Consider the following 15,277-nt stretch of genomic DNA (forward strand, 5'->3'; position numbering starts at 1 on the left):
CTGCAAGAGACCGGTAGCGAATCCAAATCCGACAAGGACGCCTCCAGAAAGTCGAAGCTGGAGCGAGGGAGATTGTATGGCGAGGTGGTGCAAAGGCGAAAATTGCACTGGTTGCGATCGCATGGAATGACTCTTAGTACAGGGAGCGACTCAAGCTGGTACTTTGGCTGTGCGTGCCTGAGGAGGCACCGAGGAGGTACAGCGGGGAGGGGGGTGGCCGACGAGGCTCAGGCTCTGGATTCCCAGCCTTACTAAGGACACGCCCCAGAGCAGCCGCCTCGTCACTTAACGCGCGACGCGACCCGTTTAGCAGCACTTTTAGGTAAGGTCACCTCTTTTCAAGCTTCTTTTCGCAACGAACCTCAGTCTTTTCGTTTTCCCCCTCTAATATTCGCCCTTTTCCGCGCCTCGGGAGCTGCTGTCGTTGCAGCAGAAGCACGCTAGTTTCCTTTTCTTGTTTTAATATTAATCATTAGCGAGAATCTCATCTCTCTCTCTTTCGCCTTTGTTCGATCACCGTTGGTCGATCCAATATGGCGCCTCAAGGTTCTGAGCTCGACCCTCCGGATGGTAAGTTGCCGTGGAAGCTTTGTCCCGCATATTATGCCGCAATGGATACTGACAGGGACCTGCAGTCGAAATGGTGCACGAGGAGGAAGACGACCTGGAGGAACGCCTCATCAACGAGGGTAGGCGTCCTGTTCCCATCGAGACTGAGCTTCTCATTGCGGAGCCCTTCTGAGCTGACATTTGGACCAGAGTACAAGACGTGGAAGAAGAACAGCCCGTTCCTCTATGACATGATCCTCGGGTAAGTTGGCCCGCCAATGGCTGTTTGCACTTGTGGATTGAACTGTTGCTCTAACCTATCTGCTCCAGAACCGCCCTGACTTGGCCTACTCTCACCGTTCAGTGGTTCCCCGACGTCAAGGAACCAGAGGGCAAAAACTATCGCATGCACCGCCTCCTGCTCGGAACCCATACTTCCGACGACAGCCCCAACTTCCTCCAAATTGCCGACGTCCAGATACCCAAGGCCGTGGCGCCTAACCCCGACCACTACGACGAGGAGCGAGGCGAGATTGGGGGCTATGGAAAGGCGGGCGACGTTGCTGCTCTCAAGTGTGACATTGTGCAGAGAATTGAGCACCCCGGCGAAGTCAACAAGGCCCGCTACCAGCCTCAAAACCCGAATATCATTGCTACTCTTTGCGTTGATGGCAAGATCCTCATCTTTGACCGGACCAAGCATCCTCTGCAGCCAACAACGCTGGGCAAAGTGAATGCGCAGATTGAGTTGATCGGCCACAAGGCGGAGGGTTTCGGCCTCAACTGGAATCCCCACGAGGAAGGCTGCTTAGTTTCGGGTAGCGAAGACGAGACCATGTGTCTCTGGTATGTCATGTGTGTTGACCACTCGAGGCACCGCTGCTAACCTCGGTCATGATATAGGGACCTGAAGACTCTGGAAGCAGACTCGCGGATACTGCGACCTGCTCGCAGATATACACACCACACCCGAGTTGTCAACGATGTTCAATACCATCCCATCTCGAAGAACTTCATTGGCTCTGTATCAGACGACCAGACTCTGCAAATTGTCGATCTGCGATCTGCCGAGACCAACAAGGCCGCTCTTGTCGCAAAGCGTGGCCACTTGGATGCCATCAATGCGCTGGCCTTCAATCCCAAGTCTGAGGTTCTCGTTGCCACAGCCTCCGCCGACAAGACGATTGGCATCTGGGATCTCCGAAACGTCAAGGACAAGGTGCACACACTCGAGGGCCACAACGATGCGGTAACATCCCTTGCCTGGCACCCCACCGAAGCCGGCATCTTGGGAAGCGGCAGCTATGACCGGAGAATCATCTTCTGGGATTTGTCCCGCGTTGGCGAAGAGCAGTTGCCCGACGACCAGGATGATGGCCCGCCTGAGCTGTAAGTTGTCGACGTGCCCTTGTTACTTTAACTGGCGATGTGACAGTGTCTCTTGATCATTGCAATGTACCTCGTTTATACAGAGCTAACCCAAATATCACCGCAGGCTGTTTATGCACGGTGGCCACACGAATCATCTGGCCGACTTTAGCTGGAATCCCAACGAGCCTTGGTTGGTTGCCAGCGCCGCCGAAGACAACTTGCTACAGATCTGGAAAGTCGCCGAGTCCATTGTTGGCAAGGATGATGGCGACTTGCCGGTCGATGAGCTTGACCGATAGATGAGGTGGAAGTTCTGGGAGAAGAGTCGATCTTCATAGGATGAAGGCGAAGAACGATTCTGGCATGGAATGGCACATCTTCGCGCGAAATGGGTCAAGCAGATGATGTCTCGCGGTGTCAAAGTCGAGGCTGTGAAGGGTGAGGAGAAGAGCACGAAACCCAAAGAAGATCCACCCAGCGTTGAAAGCCTGACTCTAGTTGATGAGAATCAGGGTGATGAGGATGAGGATGAGGATGAAGGTGAGGAAGAATATGAGGGTGAGGGCGATGGCTATGAGGGCGATGGCTATGGAGGTGATGGCTATGAGGGTGACGACTATGAAAATGAAGATGAAGGCGAGGATGATGAGGGCGATGGCTTTGACGATGAGCTCGAGAATGGCGAGGAGGAGATTACCGAGCACGAGGTTGTTTTGGACGTGAGAGAGCCGGCTTTTAACTGGAGCTGGTGGTTTGAGGGTCGGGGGTCGACGTACCCTCAAGGGCGCTAGTTATTGACAGCAGATATTTTTGCCTTAGGAGACAGGTTTACGCAGTTGTACAGGAAATACAGATTCAATTGTTCGGAGTTGATCGAAAGATGCCATTTTCCAGGTCATTGCCGATATGCGTGGCTGGCAGCTGGGTGGCAGCTGGCAGAGACGCCAGGGGGGGCGGTTGATTTGGTCTGCCTGCTGTTCCATTCTTCCTCATTGGCCAACAGCTCTTCTCAATTCACTTTGACTTCACCTGGAGCTGTTGTTGACCTCGATTTGTTTTCTTCACGTTCCTCAGCAGTTCCTTCAGCGATTGGCGCAAGAGAACAGACTGACCGTCCCAAGAGGAATTCACTCCCATCTCACTTCTTCATCTGCTTCTACACACCTTCAATTTCATCTTTCTTTCACTCCCTCTTCTTCTCTCCTCATCTCCCTAACCATTGCTCCTAAAAGTCCTCCTCTGCCATCGAGCTCAGGCCTTGGAGCCTTCTGTCAAAACACAAACAGAACCATCACCACCTCCCTCACGCATTCTCGTTCACAATAAAACAGCACAATGGAAGCCGACAACGCAGAGGCTGGGCCAAGCAACAGCCCGCAAGGCAACCCCCTCGACTACATCCAAATCGTCGAGGCCGTCAGGCGACGGGCCCTAGAAGAAGAGCTCGAAAACGCCAAAGACGACCCCTGGGTGCAGAGCGTCCGCGACTACATGGTCGAGGGCATGGGCATCGACGTCGACGTGATGGAGGATCTCTTCAAACAGATGGGCAGCGGCATGGAAGGCAGCGTAAGGATGAACTGGATCGGCGACGACATGGGTCTGCTCAGGGGCATGAAGCTCATGGCTATCCAAGACGTCGAGGATGGAGGCTTGAAGAGGAAGAAGTTCAAGTTTGACGACCTCCTCATCGAAGAGTTCTTTGGCGGCGTCGACCCGTACGAGGACCCCAATGAGAACAGCAGCATCTCGTATGAAGGCAAAGACATCCTCACCTGCATCTGCCTCAACGTCGAGCTCGCTGTTGAGCTGGGCAAGCACCTCGACGGCAAGGACATCCTGAACCTCTGCCTCGCCAGCCGTCACTTCTACAACACTGTCAACACCTATCTGCTCTCCAGCGTCCGCTCGTGGATCGAGTACAGAGCTCCTGAAGCCGGCCGCGTCTTCCACTTCCGGCTCTACGCGAAGCATCTCATCGACGATCCGCTCAAGAGGACCTGGTCAGCGCTGAAGGAGGGCCTGACGACGCCGCCCAACAAGGACAGCAAAGTCCGCAAGGTGCCCGGCCTCAAGTACCTGCAGCTCGTGCTAGGCCGCGACAAGTGCTGCAGGGACATCCTCGCCATCATGGCACGCTGCGGCCACCGGATGCCGGCAACGATGCATCACTCGCTGCTGCGGCTGTGGCTCCTCATGGACGTGTCGACCACCAAGCAGAGGCAAGCGATGCTGGAGATGAAGAACCTCTTCACGGACGTCAACCTGTACAACATCCAGATGTTCCTCGTCAAGCTCTCGCTGCTCTTCAACGACCCCGTCTACGGCCCCTGCTCCCTCGATCTGGTGCAGCTGATGATGGGCCAAAAGGGGCTCTTCAAGCTCTGGCAGCTCATCACGCGCAAGAAGTTCTACAAGCTCTCCGACATCGTCGAGCTCAAGCTGCGCTACGACATGCCCTTCTTCAGCGAGGGTACGTACTGGATCGAGCACTCGCTGAACGCGGTCCAGGGCATCCCCATCGAGGACATTGGCCAGTACCACAGGGAAGGCTGGGGAGCGGGCGGCACGCATCTTTCTCGTCCCGACGAACTGGTCCCCGTGGAGGCTGTGCGGCGAGGCCTCAACCTGGATGACCACCTGAACCACATGGCCATCTGGGGATACTTTGACTGGAAGACGGGCGAGAACCTCGTGCCCTCCCTGGAAGAGATGCACATTGAGAACGAAGCCGAGGTCCTTGCCAACGTCGACACGACCGAGCACTGGAAGCCGAAGCACGTCCTGAAGAAGCGCTGGAACGAGCTCACGCCTGAGCAGCAGGAAGAGATTCTATCTGACGAGGAAGACGACCGGCTTCGCGCCCAAGCCTGGACCAGCACCCTGGACGACGACGACGACGCCGGCAGTCTGGACGGATCTTCAGACTCTGACTCTGACGAAGCGTCGGATCTCGACGACGAGATCCGTCGCGGCTACATCGTGCCTGAGCAGCCCAAGGACCGCAAGTCGACTGTTCCCGAGGTCGACGACGCTCAGGGCTGGGTCAACTTTGTCAACCAGACCTTCCTGGGCGGCCGCATGATGGCGGATCTCAAGGAGGAGGAGAAGGCGCGTGCTCAGGCTTTCCGGGACGGAGAGGAAGAGGAGCCGGAGATTACGAGCACGCGGCTTTGGGATGAGATTATCACAGTAGCGCGGATTCAGCAACGGCGGCGACAGTGGATGGAGACGAGTATGTCGCAGGTGGGAGATGGAGAGGAACATGATGGGGATGAGGAGGGCGAAGGCGAGGAAGAACCAGCAGCTCAACGAGTCGAGATGCAAGAGGGAAGTGAAGAAGAAGACGAGGAAGAAGAAGGGGGAGAAGAAGGAGGAGAAGAAGAAGAAGAACAGAGCGACGAGGACGACGAGGATGAAGAGGCTGGTGATGAGGAAGAAGAAGACGACGAGGATGGAGAAGAATATGAAGAAGTGGTCGTCGATGCTGAAGATGAAGATGACGATGATGATCAGAATGAAGTAATGTCTGAGGATGAGGCTGAGTACCAAGATGGGGTTGAGTACGAAGTTGGAGAAGAATACGACGAGGGAGAAGAGTATGAAGATGAAGAAGAATACGAGGGTGAGGAACAATACTACTACAACGATGAAGATACTCTCGTCGGCGACCCCGAAGACGACAACCTCTCGCCCGCCGCCGCCAGCACCACCTCCTCCCAAACCAGCCTCATCAACCAGGCGAACCCCTTCGCACCCATCAACCACCCCAACCACCCCAACCACCCCCTCAACCCCCTCAACCTCATCGACCCAAACAACCTCATCGACGACGCAGACCTCTTCGACGACCAAACCATAAACGCCACCGCCGCCCAGCTCAACAACCTCCTCCGCCAATTCTACTGCCCCCTCCTCAACTACCAGCCCCCCGACGATCCCACCTACCGACCCAGCTTCGTATCCCAGCCAGCCACCACCACTACTCAAATGGACATTGACACGCAGCAGCAGGCGTACCAGCTCAGGCCGCCGCCGCAGCCGTACGCACAGGGCCCGTTCATGGCCCATGATTTCGAGGATATGGATATGGATATGCAGGATGGGGATGGCGAAGCAGAGTATGATGATGATGATGAGGAGGAGCTTTAAAGGGAGATATTTCAGCCGAGAGGTCTCCTCTCCCTGTATACTCGTTTCCTTTTATGGAGAAAGATATGTTTAAGAGTTTCATTGTATGTGTAGAATAACTGCGAGGAAAGGCGTCAAGGGCAAGGCAAGGGATCCGGAACGATTAAAACTGCTGACAAGCTCTTGAGGTTCATCAAGTCGGCGAGTCTAGCAGACGATATACAGGTTAGCAGATTGGTGCAAACATGCTCCGTCTATATAGGTCAAGACACATTACGCAATATCAAGATTGAGATTAGGAGATTAAAAAATATCAACACAGTACCTTGTATCAACATACAAATCCGTCCAGCCACTCCCCGTCCCATCCCGCCCTGTCCAGATCTCACTCTACTTTTTGCCCATATTCCACATCAGACGTCCACGGAACGTAAGGAAAGAAAGAAAGGAAAAAAGAAAGAAAGATGTTAAAGAAAACAATCTGAGACATTCTTAACATGCAGCAAAATCTCAACCGTAGCCAAGCATCGGCACCCCCCCTCCAGTTGAACGAGACTTCTTCCACCCTCACTCCCTCGACCTTTTTCGTTCCTCCCCTTCACCCTCCTCGCCATTCCCAGTGTGCAATAAGAGAGGCTGTGCCATTCGATTTGCCGCAGAACAAGTCATCTTTTTTTGTGCTTTTCCCTTAAGTAAAGATTCAGCCCAACTCCCGCCAAGCCCCCCCTCTCGCCGCGCTCCCGCTCCAGGAAATGCTCAAACTACCTTGACACCTTTCTCTCCCAAGCGCGCGGAATCGAGTGAATGATACAAACGAGTGAATGAATAAAGTACAATGTGTGGGAGAAAGAGTGTCCTATGTAAGAGAAAATGATTGACAGGTTAAAAACAGAGAACAGAGAAGAGAAAGAATTGATAAAGGAAAAGAAGAGGAAAACGGTAACGAGATATAAATCAGATTTGACAAGGAAAATTATGAGAACAAAAAATCAGAGACCCCCTAGGTTAATCTGAGTGAACCATCCGACACCGGCAAACTGGATAATTGAGTCAAACAAGGCCAAGATATACCCTACTCCCTTTCGCTATGCACCAGCACCGGGACAAAGGATTCCAGCAAAAAAAGAATGCCACGTCCGACCGAATATCGAGTCCACACAACCTTATTTCCCTTGCCAAGAACCATGTTTGCCCCCCCTTGAGCGCGAAAGAGAACCAATTTTTTTTCCTCAGCAAAGCTTGTACCACAAAGACTCGTTGACCCAGAATAGCCGTGGTGCTTTTCACTTTTGTCTTCCAGCCTTCGAAACGATTCACAACCCCCTAAAACATATCCGACACTCCGTCCTAGATCCCCCAAAATCAAACCAAATGCACACCAGCCCCTTTCCCTTGAAATAGCAAGCAAGCCAGGTCCGGAAGGTATTTGCCGAGGTCAAATGCTCTATGTTCATCATTCCAAAGATCGTCGAGTGGCCAACGAAAAGATATACCGAAAAGGGTACATTGTAACCAGTTGAGTAAACAATCATCATCTATACACGGCGTCTGCCGCAGGGGCTTGAACCCTATCGCTCTGGCAAAGAGCACGCTTAGGCGGGCGACTTGCTGGGAGTGGCACCAGCACCGTTCTGACGGGCGTCGCCGCTGACAGTGAGGCCGCCAATGCCGCTGCTCAGGAAGGCAAAGGGGTCGTTCTCGTTGTTGCCGGGGTTGCCGCTGTTGTTGTTGTAGAAGTTGTTGCCAGGTCCGCCAGAGACGGGGCCGTTAGTCGCAGATTGGAAAGCCGCCTCGGCAGCTCTGCTGTCAAATGGACCGGCGGAATGCGCGCCAGGACCGGAAGCGAAACCCTGAGAATTCATGGAGCCCGGGTAACCGCCGGCGCTGCCGCCTATTCCTGAAGGGAGAAAGTGGCTAGGGGGGCCGCCGAAGTGCTGGCCGTAGCCACCGCCTGATCCAAAGGCTCCTCCAGAAGCGAAGGGGCCGGGGCCAGGGGTACCGGCCATCGAGCCCTGGTTCATGCCGTATTGAGAGCCGTTATCCATGGGGGAGGGGTAACCGGAGTCCGCGACGACGGCAGCACCAGCGCGACTGGCACCACAGCGGAGACAGCAGACATTCTTTGCAAAGTTGTGGTATCCGCACACTTCGTTTCCGCACTTCCAGTCTCCAGCACGGAAAGGCACGACGCCGCCGCCGCCCATGCGTCCACCGTGACCCATGGGACCGTGGTGGCCGCCGTGGTGAGGAGGGGGCATCATGGCTGGGGGTCCGTAACCGTATCCGTAGCCGCCAGGACCGCCCATCTCTCCGGGACCTCCACTTCCAACAGCAGGGAACGAGCAACGGAAGCAAGCCGTGCGGCGCTGGAAGTTGGAAAAGCCGCAAGAGGGGCAAGTCCAGTCACCAGGTCGGGGGCGGTTCTTGCTCGGCGGGAAGGGCGTCAAGATATCCTGAGCGCGATCCAGGACTCGGCTAGAAGAAGGGGAAACTTCGATAGCTTTCTCGTTCAGGGCACGGCCATTCATACACAAGCTTTCAGCAGCCTAGGGGGAGTTAGCTATGACAGGTTCCTAGGCACGACAGATCTTGTCGACAATAGCAGAAGTCGGGGCAAGACAAATGATCCACTGAGCGGCTGGGGCGGAAGGACTTTTTCCACCGTGACTCAGACGAAGGGGGAGATGAGGAAATGGAGAGGGTATGGAAGAGAGAAATAAGGCAGAGGTTTGGGACTCACTTCTTCGTGAGAAGAGAAGACGGCGAAGCCGGTGCCAGTGGGCTTGTGCTGCTCGGGAGTCCGAAGAGTCCAGAAAGCAATAGGACGGCCGCCAAACTGGGTGAACCAGCTCTCCAGCTCGGACTGGGTAGTGTCATGCGGCAAACCAGACATGTGCAAAACCTTGCTCCTCTCAGAAAGGAACGCTCGGACATCTGCCCTGGCATCCATTGGCCTAGTCAAAACATCAGGGTGATCTTGCGGGGGCTGAGACTTGCGGATCAAGCCACGAAGGACGCGGGCCAAGGTGATGGCCTCCTCCATGGCGCGACGGGGCGAGGCGGGAGCCAGAGCCTGCAGGTGGAATGGCAAGTTATGCTTAATGGGCGCACTTGACTGCACTGGCTCCACCTCGAGAGCCGCGCAGATGTTGGAGAGCATCGAGGGCCCAAAGGGCAGAGACTCGGGGTGGTGTTGCTGCCATCGCTGATATTCAGTTCGCAGGTCGAAGGTGCGGGAGTGCTGCAGATAGGGAGGCAGCACAACGGCCTTGTCGCGGGCTTCTCGCGGGAGCTGAACTCGGAGGTCCCAGGCGTCGAGGGTGACGAAGACGAAGTCAAGGTTTTTCGAAGTCAGGTACTCGGTAGCAAACGTGTCGAAGCGGGTGATGGCATCCCTAAAGGTACCAGCGTTTCGGACATGTTCCCACGTCAGAGTCGTCAGACTCGCTGCGAGGAGAGGGAAAAGCAATCCAGAGTCAGCCCCAGTTTTCAAACAGTACACCGCAAGCTCAGAAATTTTGAAACGCCAATTCTGTGCCCGCCTCACGAGTGCAAGGCAAAAGGGGGCAAGCCGCGACAGACGAGGCCAAAAAAATTCAGATCCACAAGACTGAAAAACTTACTGCATAGCGGGGTGATGGGAGTGTTGACCGGCTTGACGAGGACGCTTTCGTGGGTGATCTATTGTGATGTCGTCAGGTCAGCGATGCTTCGGCTTTTAGAAAGCATGGGTGGCCAAGTAGTGGCGCAGGGGTCTTGGTGGGAGGAGGAGTCTGACCTCTTCGAGAGTGTTGGCATCGAGGAGAATCCATCCAAGCTCAATGACCTCGGCGGAGTCCTTGGTAACGTAGACACCGTGTTCGTCACAGGTGGTCGCAACGTGGATCACGACGTAGCGATCGATGTTGAGCTGGGGCACTTGCTGCGAAGACATGATGGCGGCGGGTTTGCCGGCTCGAGCCAAGTGATGTTTGCGAGATGCAGGCAACGGCGTCGACGACGCTGCAACGATGGCCGGATCACTTGCAATGGGTTGGTCGTTGTTGTACGCGAGGTGGCGTGCACTGCGTGAAGCGCCACTCTGCCCTCCCAGCCGGCTGATCAAGTGCAGGCGGGAACCGGGCGGGTTGTTTTTGGCCTTCTGCGACGAGGCTTCAGGAGGCGGTTCCTAGATAAACAAGAGCCGGAAAAAAATGGAAGCTTCGAGCTCGGGTCGGCGGGCCGGAGAAGTGAAGGATTCGAAGAAGAAGAGAGGGTTCAAGGTGAGCACACAATGAGAGGTCCGCTGGCGGAGGGAAAGATTGGCAGCGCGCTGCCGGAATGCGCAACACACCGTTGACCACAAAGTCGAGCTTTGGAGTACTAGATGGTGAGGGACTCAAAAGAGAGAATGGGAGGTTTGAGAATGGAAGAGACGGAGCGGGAAATTGGTGGTCCAGCAGTTTTCTCTGGTCGTCCACTGCAGTTACTAAGTTAGCTCAGGTACCTGGCCCTCCACTGCGGCCACAGTGTGTGCTCGGCCGCACTAGCAGAGGCCCCAGGGTCGCTCCAGGAGTGCCTGGCCGCGTCGTACAGCACGGCTCAGCACTGCGCGGCGCTGCACGCAGGCCAGGACAGGACGAGGGACGGGGCTTTTTCAGGGCTCTGTGGAGCGGTGGTACAGTATAGAACTCCACGATGGCCTGTCCCTCTCGGTGCCCGGGCTCTCAGCGGCCGTGGGCGCGCTGCGGATGCTCCCAGCTGGCCCGCTCAGCCGCTAGACGTGCCGCAACCCTGCTAGCAGGAGGTACATGTAGTCGAGCCCTCCAGCTGCCAACACCAATGCAGCGTGCGCGCTTCTACGACGGGGCATCGCCACCTTTACTTTGCTTGTAACCAAGGTACTACTAGTACCAGGTATCCAATGCTACGCGTACCTACAGCGAGACCTGGGCAGCTTAGGAAGGCATCGAGGGCGGGCTGGCACAGTCCCACCCAACGGGGTTTCCAGAAGGGGGGCATCCGGCAAGTCGGAGACGGCAATGCTGGGAGGCGTGTATCAGCAAACCAGAAGCCCGTGCTGTCTACCAGCGTTGGTAGGTATGTATGCTGCTGGAGGCATGTCCCAAAGGGACGACCAGCTTGAAGGAATCACAGGCACCTCGTTGTGCCCAGGAGCTGCCATCCAAGGTACTGCGGGCAGCTAGCTCCTGGATAGGAAGAGGTCTGCCGTCCGAAGGAGCAGTCTTTCCGCCGAGGTCCTGGTCTCGGGGCTCCAGATGCTGGCACGAATACATGCATACTGTGCCTGTACACCGTAACTTCATGCTCGATGCTTCGGCTGTCGAAGCACGAAGCCCCATGCCAAGTACTGGGGCACGAAGCAACACAGGTCAGGTATGTGCATGTAGCCTTGCCTAAGTTCCCCAGATCTATAATAGGTTATGCGCAGTACCGTCGCTTTGCTCGATTGGCGAATCTCGCCCTCGAGCAAGGCGTAGTTGTTCCCACATCAAGACTGTCTCCCAACTGCCAATTGCATGTCCTTTGGCTGCCATGGCAGAGGCGGCAGCAGAGCGCAGAATCCGCTGTTGACGACAAAGATTCCAGTAATCGCTATCTGGTGTTGGCCCTTCCGCAAGACTGTCCGCATATGTATGTACGGCTCTGGTCGTCTCGTCAGTGATCAGCATGGCCACCTGACGGCTATCATCTCCGCAGCCATTGGCAACAGCAGCAGAGCAGATGAAGAATCTTGACCCTCAGTAATTCTGGGAATAGGAGCTCTCTCTCACCGCCGCAAGCGAGTTGGAACAGTATGAGTGCCGTGCTTCTTGTCATCCAACTAGCACAGGTTCTCACACCACAAACCACGACCGGGCCCAGGGCAACAAAGCTACAAGCTCACAAGCTTGTCAACTTTCCGAATTGATCAGTCGGCAGTAACTGGCGTCTTATGCTGATATGCACACGAGCACCTATAAGGTAATAACCGACGGGGAGCTGGCATGACGGAAGAGAAGTCCCACATATGTATCTCGCAGCCCATGGACGTCGAACCAAGACGCCGGTGCCGTGTGGCGAGATGGGGTTGGTCTTCATCGTGCGGTCTCTGGCAGCTCTCCATTGTCTATGGCCAAGGGAGAGTTGCTTGCCACTTATGATACCCAGCCCACGTATCGCGTTGAGGTTTGCTGCATCGTCCTGCCAGGGCTGCGTCTCGGCCATTTGTGCGCAGAGTTCAGCACAGTGTGCGACACCCCAGCCGCATCATGCTGAATCAGGTTTTGACTAGAGCTTCTGTTGGCAGCAAAGTGACGAGTCTCCTGCAATCTAGGTTTCTCTTCGAGAGGGCCACTTCTTTCTCCGTCTTCGGTAGTCTCCAGAAGGGATATACCTGAACTCACGTACCTACTGGTATTGGTATTTCCTTTGCCCATGGTGCTCTTTCTGAACGAAAGTATACAGTGCTATGGTAGACTTGGACTCGACTCAGGCAGTGCAGGTCACGAGCCCGCTGGAGCATGACACTTCTTTCTTCTTTCTTCTTCCGTTTATGTGAAGTGGTGCCTGGTTCCAGAAGAGAACCCGTCCTGGACTGGACCTGTTTTAGTCGGCACACTAAAAGGTATTTGCTCCCGCATGGTTATCGGTATGTCGGGAATACCCGCTCTGCGAGACGTCCTGAGGCAGAGCCAGCGAGGGCAGGCGGCTTCTTCGTGTCAGTGTTTCCACATAAAAAAAGGAGAGGCGCCTTACCGACTTGACAGAGGAGCCATCTAGCTCGGGTGAAGAGTGGGAAATGATCCGATTTGAGTTGCGGATAAAAGGATAAGACTCCCGGTAACTCGGACAGCTCAGCGGCGGTAACGAACCGACGCAGGCGGCGTGATGACGGTCAGAACAAAAGGCATCTGCTCGCGTTGTTCGGACACAGTGCCCTGAGCTTAGCGTGGCCGTTGCTTCGTGACATGGAGGCAGGCAATGGCTTCTAAAAAGACGCGTCTGAAGGTCATTCTTGGGTGACCAGGCGGGGGTTTCGTCTCTTGGCATCTCCTCACGGAATTCAGGCCAACCACGAAGCCTGTGCTGGTGTCCGGTAGCCGGGCAGCCATCTGATTGGTCTGTTTAGACCGGCCCGGATCGGTTTCTAGAACACTATCAGAAGTGCGATGCCTATGGTTGTTGGAGAATCATCGCGCCGTATCTGTTTCCGGTCCCGCAATGCCAACTGCCATGCGCGTCTCATACCTATGTGGAATGTAGCTGCAGTGCATCTTGTTGGCCTTTTTAGGGTCACCAGAGTTGCGTCGGTGAGCCTGATTAGATGCCAGCCATTTCAATCATCTTTGTTTCTTAGCCTTGCCCCATGCCGCAGGGATTGCCGGATACAACTCTGACTCCGATTCCCAGCTGAGACCTATCCAGCATTGTTTCACCTCCGCTCCCCGCATAGCATTGTTCTGGCATCAACCAGGAGACCAGTCAGAAATGATGCGGCTCTTCATCACGGCAGCATCCGAAAGCCGGGGTCGCGACTTGATTCCGTCGGAGCGCGCGCTACCTAGTATATGAGTCGCTGGTAGACAGAGATTCACCGGCGCCGATTCGTCTCGCTGAGAGGTCCATGGGGACGCTGTCAAGAGGAGTGAAGTCAGCACATCGCGGCTAATCCAGGAATGAGGGCCGGTTACTAATGGGGTCTTACGTTACACCACCTTGGTAAGAAGAGAGGTTGTCAGCCAGGCCTCATGCAGATGAGACATTGTAGCCGTGTGCCTGGATCGTAGGTATCTGTGCATCTCACCTCACCTATACCGATAGGATGGTTTGCTCCTACCTTAGGTATAGGCCACTTCGGCGTGGCTTTGCACAGTGTAGAGGACAGTAGAGACTTCCATTAACGCTTGAACCGTCTCCCTTCAACGCGTGGGGGAGAAGATGTGGCGTCCCCTCTTTCACCTCTTCTGCACGCCTGAAACTACACTGGAGCATAGAAGCGGAAGCACTTGCGGGAAACTCGGTACAGCTTTCCCAACTGAGGGAACGTTGCCAGCTGGTGAGCTCGAAATGAGGAAAGCACCTGCAATTGAGTTTGAGCCACTACACCAAGCGAAGCGCCTTCCTGGCCGCGGGCCGGAATGTCATTCACGTGCGCCTACGTCATGCGCTCCTGTCCTCGGCTCTTGCTGTGCGTCATTGTTGGCGCATCGCGGGCCGCGATTGCCTCGATGCGGCGGTTGATGGTGGTTTGGGTGGTTTGATCAATGTGATGTGATGGTGGTTGATTGCGTGAAGCCAGGACTATCGGCGTGACTTGCTGCACGCATCATGTTACGCAATACAAGTACAGAGGCCAAAACTCTAAGCAGCCATGACATGCCAGCCTTGCAATAGAAAAGGCACTTGCCTCGTCATTTTCACTTGACTTTGTCACTTCGGCGGATCATCTCTTTCACCTGATTCTGGGCTTTAGAATCGACAGCTTCACTCCAACCTCTTGCCCAGCTCTTGCGAATACTGCGACTCCGCAGACCAATCACACACTTCTATATCAAACTTGCAGCCTCAGCCTACCGTCATCATGGGTGCTTGTGCAGTCATTTGGCTAGTCATTCTCACCATTTTCCGTATGTCAAGATAATAAGAAGACCGAGCCAAATACTTTCTGGACTTACTAACGACGATTCTCAGTGCCTCCGGTCGGCGTAGCCTGTGTGGCAGGATGTGGAATGGGTATGCATCTTTTCTTCTCCCTCTACCATGATGCCCACTGCAGTGTCGCACTGCATCGTGGGATGAACCGCAGTAAGACGATATGCTGACTCACTCTAGATGTCTTCATCAACATATGCCTGACAATTCTTGGATACTTCCCGGGGCATATACATGCGTTTTACATCGAGTATGTCTATTTTGATAGGCGCCAACAGGGCCGCGAGGGTCATTATCCTCCGCGTCGTGCTCCTGGCATCTATTCTGAAAAGGTGCAAACTGGCGGACATGGCCCACGGCCGGGCTATGGGACGATGGCACCACCGGTTGCGCCTGTTGCGCCTGTCGAGCCTGTCGGTGGCCCGACGTACGAGAGCCAAGGCTATGGGAATCAAGGATACGCAAATCAGGGCTATGGTACCCAAGGACATGGTAACCAAGGATATGCCTAATGGCCTGTATCAGTACCACCGGGTATGTTAATGAGATGATGGAGAGAGAATGAGGATCCAGGTTGATGGAGTCACGGCAA

The 15,277-nt window shown here is 55.0% G+C and overlaps 5 protein-coding genes across 5 annotated transcripts; 4 read left to right on the plus strand and 1 right to left on the minus strand.

Annotated features, from left to right (window-relative positions):
• Nucleotides 1-640: 640 nt before the first annotated feature.
• On the plus strand, nt 641-2,219 carry BBK36DRAFT_1167310 (WD40 repeat-like protein; the record flags this gene model as incomplete). Its single annotated transcript, XM_024895030.1, has 5 exons — nt 641-689; nt 760-811; nt 880-1,395; nt 1,453-1,938; nt 2,045-2,219. 5 exons carry the CDS (start codon nt 641-643, stop codon nt 2,217-2,219), a joined length of 1,278 nt encoding a protein of 425 aa, XP_024751341.1.
• Nucleotides 2,220-2,288: 69 nt separating this feature from the next.
• On the plus strand, nt 2,289-2,711 carry BBK36DRAFT_2847 (hypothetical protein; the record flags this gene model as incomplete). Its single annotated transcript, XM_024898009.1, has 1 exon — nt 2,289-2,711. One exon carries the CDS (start codon nt 2,289-2,291, stop codon nt 2,709-2,711), a length of 423 nt encoding a protein of 140 aa, XP_024751342.1.
• An 832-nt stretch (nt 2,712-3,543) lies between these two features.
• BBK36DRAFT_42144 (hypothetical protein) lies at nt 3,544-4,910 on the plus strand (the record flags this gene model as incomplete). The annotated part of the gene is made up of 1 exon (XM_024898067.1): nt 3,544-4,910. A coding segment is annotated over one exon (1,367 nt), but the record flags the coding sequence as incomplete, so codon positions are not given.
• Nucleotides 4,911-7,643: 2,733 nt separating this feature from the next.
• Nucleotides 7,644-9,985, minus strand: BBK36DRAFT_1114616 (RNA-binding ran Zn-finger protein; the record flags this gene model as incomplete). The annotated part of the gene is made up of 4 exons (XM_024890051.1): nt 7,644-8,597; nt 8,792-9,498; nt 9,675-9,732; nt 9,830-9,985. The coding sequence occupies 4 exons, from the start codon at nt 9,983-9,985 to the stop codon at nt 7,644-7,646; spliced, it is 1,875 nt and encodes a 624-aa protein (XP_024751344.1).
• Nucleotides 9,986-14,614: 4,629 nt separating this feature from the next.
• Nucleotides 14,615-15,077, plus strand: BBK36DRAFT_1096370 (UPF0057-domain-containing protein; the record flags this gene model as incomplete). The annotated part of the gene is made up of 3 exons (XM_024889088.1): nt 14,615-14,660; nt 14,725-14,766; nt 14,866-15,077. Coding segments are annotated over 3 exons (300 nt in total), but the record flags the coding sequence as incomplete, so codon positions are not given.
• Nucleotides 15,078-15,277: the final 200 nt, after the last annotated feature.

This window comes from Trichoderma citrinoviride (assembly GCF_003025115.1).
Source record: "Trichoderma citrinoviride strain TUCIM 6016 unplaced genomic scaffold BBK36scaffold_4, whole genome shotgun sequence".
NCBI classification, from domain to species: Eukaryota; Fungi; Ascomycota; class Sordariomycetes; order Hypocreales; family Hypocreaceae; genus Trichoderma; species Trichoderma citrinoviride.